This window comes from Argentina silus (genome assembly GCF_951799395.1).
Source record: "Argentina silus genome assembly, chromosome: 16".
Lineage (NCBI taxonomy): Eukaryota > Metazoa > Chordata > Actinopteri > Argentiniformes > Argentinidae > Argentina > Argentina silus.
In genome coordinates this window covers 7,631,102-7,638,806 of record NC_139670.1, presented here as the reverse complement: position 1 = coordinate 7,638,806, position 7,705 = coordinate 7,631,102, and the positions used below count along the sequence as shown (strand labels likewise).

The 7,705-nt window shown below is 46.5% G+C and overlaps 1 protein-coding gene across 1 annotated transcript; it reads right to left on the bottom strand.

The window, feature by feature from the left end:
• Positions 1–27: 27 nt before the first annotated feature.
• Positions 28–3,199, bottom strand: LOC310817100 (uncharacterized protein). Its single transcript, XM_083687533.1, has 5 exons — positions 2,788–3,199; positions 2,418–2,537; positions 1,675–1,761; positions 1,064–1,214; positions 28–893 (listed from the first exon to the last, which is right to left on the bottom strand). The coding sequence occupies exons 1-5, from the start codon at positions 3,023–3,025 to the stop codon at positions 785–787; spliced, it is 705 nt and encodes a 234-aa protein (XP_083543659.1). The 5' UTR covers positions 3,026–3,199; the 3' UTR covers positions 28–784.
• Between the last annotated feature and the right edge of the window lie 4,506 nt (positions 3,200–7,705).

The window sequence follows — 7,705 nt, the reverse complement described above, 5'->3', positions numbered from 1 at the left end:
GCTGTTTCAGTTAAATAAATCTTTATTGTTTGCAGCAACTGCAAGAAGACACAACGACATGCACCTCATAACCTAATCAGCGTTATGAGTCATTAAAAATGAAGTAAAAACGGCCATATTGATATGCTGTATTTATAAGGTCTATTTACATGTAGAAAACAACAGAGGTAACATTTGGCTATGAAGTGTAGATTCACACAACCTATTGAAACAGAACAGAAATAATGTTGCTGTATTGAATCATGTTGACCTGCAACTGGGACAAAATGAACCTTAACCCCAGTTGAGAGTGATGAATACAGTCCACTGTTGATGCTGTAAACATTTGCATGTTTTGGTGGATTATTTTTCGTAATTTACGTCAGTGTGACCTCAGAGCGTGTTCATTTGAATAATGTGTGTCAGTTATTAAGGCTTGTGGCACAGTCAGGCCTGCACTTCGTACAGGGAGTGAACCATAGAGTTTGTTTTTCTATCAATAAGATCCCTTTTGTCTCAGAATATAGTTTTCTAGAAGGATCACTATAAACCTAAGGAGTAGTCAGTAGAGCATGGGCCACTTTAAGGCGTCTTTAGTGTTTAAAAATGGACTTATGGCTGAAGACATGGCATGGCTGTTGCTTGAAGCATTGTTCATCTGAAGGTTGCTCTGCCTGGTCTCTCACATACTCATGTCCCCCAGTCAAGCTTCCATCCAACATCCCACAGACCGTCTGTCTGTCTACCACTGGCTCAGCCACTGTCCCTTATGGTCCACCTTTACAGTGGTTAACCCATCTGCTCCTCATAGTCGTTCGAAAGTGTGGATCTGTGCCTGGCACTGGGGGCAGCGATGGCCGACGTCCCTCAAGTTCTCAAGGCAGAAGGGGATGAGACAGCAGCCAGCAACACATCTGCCAGAGAGAAAGGGGATGGGAGTTCTAAGGGAGTTTATATACAGTACGTGTGTGTGTGTGGTTGTGAATCTGGTTCCATGATTAGAGGAGATGAGGAGAAAACTACTTTAGACATGCGCTGCAAATCTAGTTTAGTAACCTCTCTGCGGGGGGGGAAGTAGGCTCACCCAATCATGGTGGACATGAGACATAGTGTCCAGGCAGCTCCTCCCACTTCACTGTATGTTTCCGTGGTGACAACTTGTTCGCAGGAAGGGCATTGGACGAGAGCTGGGCACCTGTTGAGTTTCACCACCTCCACAAACTCCTCATTGGCCTCTGGAGTAGAGGAGCAAACAGCGTCCCTACACAGCACACAGTTCTCCTTTCTCTTAAAACACAACTTACAACTACCAGAGCACTGGAGGTCTAATGGTCGGCTACATACGGTACAACAGGGGAGGCTGGTGGAGGTAGAAATCAGAAGACGGGCTCATTGTAATGCAAGGAATAGAATGAGAAATGGTATGAGGAATGGTATCAGTCATACTATTCCTCATTCCATTCCATGCATTACAATGAGCCCATCCTCCAATTTCTACCTCCACCAGCCTCCCCTGCTGTACAAACATGCGTTCACTGGTCTTAGAAAGATAACTCTCTTCTCAAGGCTTAGGATTATGTTGGAAATATGCTACTGTATGTAAATCCAAGCCATCATCATCTAAATGTTTTGTTTTTTTAAATCAAAACAAATAACACAGTGAACAATTTGAACACTGTCCTTTGTGCGACACACCTGGTTCTGGTATGGATGATGTCACTTCTTCTTTTGTGGCACACGGTGGTAGAACACACACTCCCCGAGATGGGCCCATATGTGCCTCTGCGTACGGACAGGAAGAGAGCTCAGACATATGATATAGAAATGGAGTTAAACAAAATGAAGTCGGTAATAAACTTAACCTGTTAAAAAGTACACAATACAGTACAAAATACAGGTTGAATATACAAATACAAATGTGACAGCTGCAGCATAGATTATTAACCTAAACCATTTAAGATGCTCATCCTGGTGTCATGATCTGCAGGGGAAACCCAACCACCAAGCCATCAGTCTGCTGTGCTTGTTTATCGAATGTTACATCCACTATGAGGACATCCAGATATAACGGGATGATCAGGGTTAAACGCCACATACTTGGGGACGTGGGATGTGTGTGGTGGGCCACATCTATCAGGTCCTCAGATGTACCTGGCAGAACATACACTCCACAATTGTCCAAACTTAATTATTACTCCAAATTATTCATGCTAAATCTAAATGTTAAACTATTGTGGAAGTTGTGTGGTTCAAGTTTTGCCACGTTTTACGGTTTACAGTTTATAATAATAATAATAATAATAATACATCAAACTTATATAGTGCTTTTCTAAGATCTAGAGATGCTTTACAAAAAGAAGTGAATGGCACAGCAAAAAATAAATAAATAGATAAAAGCATAGAGCAATGTATAGTACATATAGGGTAAAGCTCTGTACCGGTCTGTGGGTTCTGTTCAGTAGTGTTGCTGTCTCTCTGAAGGAGCTGCTCTTCTTTCTCCACCAACTTCTCCAGCTCCTCCTGTATGTCCTCCAGCTCACACGACTCCTCTGACTCCTCTGGGACACCACAAGAAGACGTTACAACTTCCATTAAAGCCACAGTCTCATTTTTCCAGCCATTCCAAATAATGAAATATACCTCCTTGATTATGATAACGTTAATCCAAATGTCTTACCCTCTCATAATAAACACCAATTACTTATTACTGAAATACAGTATTATATTTTTGTTTCATAGGAGACTTTGTAACAAATGATATCCCCATGTTCATGTCCCCATATGTTCCCACCACACCAGACCACTCACCTTCTCTCTTCCCGTTCCTGTTCCTGAACTGCTTCATCTTGAGCAGCAGCACCCGTCGATGGTGGAGCTGCTGCCTCCTGAAGTCAAGGTATCCCAGCTCAGTGGAGACTGTCTCAGCTTCTATGGAGACCTGGTCTGGCTCTGTGGAGGTTCCCTGTACCTGCTCTGTCTCAGGCTGGCTGTGCACCCGGACAGCTATGGAGAAGGACTCTGGGTCTTGATCAGGATTCTCTTCCATGATCTATGTCCTATAGACAAGCATTTAGCACCGCTCTGTTAACAAGCAGACATGCTCCACTCGTGAAACTTTGCTGTGGTAAATGGCTGGTTTTTCTTCTGCTCTGTTGCTTGATAACATATATAGGGTTATTCATACTGGCAGGTTTCCATGTATCTGTTTTGAATAGCTCGTTCCCACAACCAAATGAGAGTATCTGTTACTCAGATTGGAGCCTGTCCTCCGACGTCTACCTCCACCAGCCTCAGCCACTCTCATTTGGTTGTGGGCACAAGCTATTCAAGACGTGGGAGAGAGTGTGTTTTATTGTAATGAGTCAAACACTGAATGGTGAATGGTTGTGTATGTTATGGGAAAGCTAACTTAGATGTATAGTACGGTAGTAGCCTCCAGTACCACTGAGATGAGGCAGTGGGTGTGTTTGACCCCAGCCAGCCACCATAATCACATCAATAAACCATGCAGCCAGTTTATCACATCAGGATGTCAGATAAATCCTGACCTACATATTCAACACTCACAGACTCCCAGTCCAGGCACCATCATCACTTCCTGTGAAAACATCACTCACTGTACATCCAATAACATCATATCTCTTTTTACTGATAAGAACAACAGTATTTTATAGCCTTATCTGGTGGCCTAATTTAATTTTGTTGGAGCTTCTTCATAGTACAGTTGCCTCATACAGTATATGCTGTTGTGTTACACAAAGCCACCACTAGATGTCAGTCTTACACATATATGGCTATGAAGCCTGAGGCCTGTCACTGTACAGTTTACTGGCATGACGTCAACAGCTCTGCAATACCATACCGCAGCAGCATACCAACCTGAAATATTAACTAGCAGACAAAGAGCTCTGCTCGCCCCCTTTCTCTAATTCCTCCTCCTCCCCTCTCTCTTTCTCTCTCCGTCTCTCCTCCTCTCTCTCTTGAGTTTATCGCCTCCTCCACTTTTTTGTCCTCACCCCCCCCCCCCTCTCTCTCCACCCCCACACTCTCCCAGGTAACACAGGTGATACAGGTTGAGGAGGTTTAGATGTCCTGTCACAGGGGGCCTCCTCACCTCCACTCAACACCACACACACACACACACACACACACACACACACACACACACACACACACACACACACACACACACACACCATCTCTCAACTGGTGGATGATATGTCCTGATGGCTTTATATTCTTGTAAAATGGTACATATGTGATACAGATCAAGTGTCAGGAGATATGGGATGTCTGTGTGCCAGCTGTCAGTATTACCACCCAGGAAGGAGGACTAAACACAGTTAGTACACATGTAGACAGTACAAATATAGATGATACAATAATGTGATGTAGTGTGAAAATATATATACATTTAATGTAGTGTATCTTTATTTTTATCTTTAATCTTTATTACCGTAATCAGGGCTGTGCGTGTGTGTGCGTGTGTGTGCGTGTGTTGCATATCTGACGTCCCAGGCAGCTACACCCTCTCCCCTACATTAGACAACAGATGTTGCGTTGAGTTATTCCCTCCCAGAGGAGATGATAGTAATGATGTGATTCAGTCGTTTGGAGGATTGCGTCATGGCTGGATTAAGCCTTTGAATGTAGTTTTTATCCTGTTTCTCTTTAGCGTCTACATTCTTATCAATGAATTCCTCTGTGTGTGGGTGTGTGTGTCTGTCTGTCTGTCTGTGTGTGTGTGTATGTGTGTGTGTGTGTGTGTGTGTGTGTGTGTGTTCAGTTTGTGTGTGTGCGTGTGTGTGTGTGTGTGTGTGTTTGTTCTCACTCCTTGTCTGAATGAAAACATTGAGAGCCACTTCCTGTGTAGTGGCGAGCAGCTGGACTCTGGACTTGAGTTATGGGAGAAGAATGAAGGAACTGACACACACACATGACTCATACACACACTGCTGCCCTGCTCTCCTCTTCCTCTTTCTCTCCTTCTCTCTTTTACTCTCTCGTACCCCTCTATCCTGACCCTTATCTCCTCTGATCATCCCTTTATCACCCTTTTTTACTTTCTCTCTATCATCCTCTTCTCCTATCTCTCTGTCTTTTTCTCTGCTCCTGCTTCCTAATCTCCTCCATCTCTGTCTCTGACACTCCCTATCTGGCCCGCTCTCTATCACTCTATCTCTGCATCTCCTCTCCCTCCCTCTCTCTCTCTCTCTCTCTCCCTCCCTCCCTCCCTCCCTCCCCCCCTCCGACCCCCCCCCTCCGATGCCGCAGCATATTGAGGACACAGAGGAGCAGCCGTCTCCACTCCGGCCTCTGACACGTTTGCTAAACGTGAGCTGCGGTGATGTCATCACAGTGGGACGTGCTTGGCGTCGGGCAGACTGGTCCACTGCACCACTGAAGGAGAACACAGAGCACACACTGCAGAGTACACAACAGAGAGTCGACCCTACAGAGCCAGGCAAGGAGCCAGCATGCAGATCTGTTCTAAAAACCGTGGCTATGTTCCAAATGAGACCCCATTTCCCACTGGTCAGTCAGTCATGCACTACATGCATGGGAGATAGGATGCTCTGTTGAGACCACCCCTTTAATTTGATAGACAATGATGCCACTGTGTTAGTACCCATAGCTTTTCACTGTAGATGGCCATCACAAAGACACCGTGAACACAGTAATGTGTGGTGAGCGGTGTGACTGTGTTTCCACATGTATCTCACAGTACATTTCCAGACGACTCAGGCTAATTTTCCTAACCTCTCTATTGTCACCACAGAGGCAGCTGCTGCCAAGCCAACAGAACAGTACGGCAGAGGTTTATGCCCTACGGCAGGCAGATTAGGACATGTCATGCTAAAGTTGCCATTCTCTGCCTCATCTTCAAAGCTTATCCCCTTACAAAAAAGTTGTAAAAAAAACAACATGTCTTGTCACATTTCTGGGTTTGGTGCTTCCTGCAGTTTTGGCACGTAATAATTTACATTTAATAAAATGTTTTATATGTGTGTGCTTTTCCTCCCTCCACTCCCTATCACTCTCTCTCTCTCTCTCTTTCTCTCACTCTCTCTCCCTCTCCCTCATTGGGCAGAATGCCATAGCAGAGAGAGGAGGGAGGGTGTGAATGTGAGTGAGAGTGTTTGTGTGGGGGAGGGTGAAATGTGGCTCACTGTTGTCAGTCGCAAGGGGGTGGAGCTTCATCACACATAGGAAGGAGGGGAGGGAGCCTCTCTCCGATGCGTTTTGTTATTATTACCCTAGTCTGACCCGATCAGTCTAGACACACACACACACACACACACACACACACACACACACACACACACACACAAATGCATTTTACATCTCCAACACTGACAGAACTATGCTTGAGGAGAAACTGAAAGGTGTTTTTATTTGTTTTTTTCACAGGTAACACCATTTTTTTCCATTCAACACACATACACATACATACATCACTTCACACAATCAAAAACATAAATTAACCTATTCATAAAACGCTATTTACATGTGCTTGGGTTTAGTTGAGTGTTCTGGTGAGTGATTTGGAGTTCTTATAGTGCATTTTAGGCTTGGATAGGGGTTGGTGTAGGGTCTGGCGTTGGTGCTGGGAAACTGGGGTTGGTGCTGGGTCTGATGCTGGGTCTCGGGGCTGGAGCTTGGGATTGGTGCCGGTTTTGGGTCTTGGAGCTGGGGACCTGGGGACCTGGGGACCTGGGGACCTGGGGACCTGGGGACCTGGGGACCTGGGGACCTGGGGTTGGTGCCGGGTTTGGTGTTGGGTCTTGGGGCTGGAACCTGGTGTTGGTGCTGGAACTGGATCCTGTGGCTGGGAGTCGGGGATAGGTGCTGGGTCTGGAAACAACCTGGGCTGTGGCTGGTGTGTTGGTGATCTGCAAAGGTAGGATAGTGGGAGAGGGGGGGTGGGCGGGGTTTGTGTAGGGATGGTGTAAAAAGGTGCAAGGTACTTCTCTGTAGAAAGGAGGTGTTGATCGTCTCAGGGTCCTTGGGCTGGTGCTGGTGATGCTGTCTGGGACCAGGGCTTGTGCGCTGCTGCTCTGACGGGGTAGGCAAGGGGTTAGTGAGGCTGTTACATGTGTGTGAGGGAAGGTGCAGTGTTGCTCCTCTCCTGGTCCTTGTGCTGGTGCTGGTGTTGGAGCTGTTGGCCAGGGCTTGTGCTGGAACTGGTGCTGATGCTGGTGCTGGTACTGGTGCTGATGGTGCTGTTGCTGGTGGTGGAGCGTGTAGATTGTACAGGGTGAGCGATCCGACGCTGGTTCTGGGTTCGGGATGGGTTGTGTTTGGTCTGGGTGGCATGAGGGGTGGTTTAGATGTTGATGTCTTTCCCTTTTGCCACACCCCATACCACTCTCTTGAAGTCTGTGATGCCGTGGTCCCTGAGGAGGATGGTGATCCTCCTCCTCAGGGCTGTCAGGTCGATGCTCTGCTGATGTTCCTTGTCTCCCACAGGACCTGCTTGATGGAGCTGATGATCCTTCACTGTTGCTGTAGTTGGGAGGTGGTGCACCCCCTGGGAGGACCATACAGGATGTTCTCGGCTGTCAAACGGGGCAGGTTCTGAAGAGGAACTGAAAGGACGAGCCTGTCAGTTCAGTCTCTGTCATTTCCTTTGGTAGTCTTTTAGACAATGCGCACACACACACACACACACACACGCACATACACACACGCACGCACACACACACACACACACACACACACACAC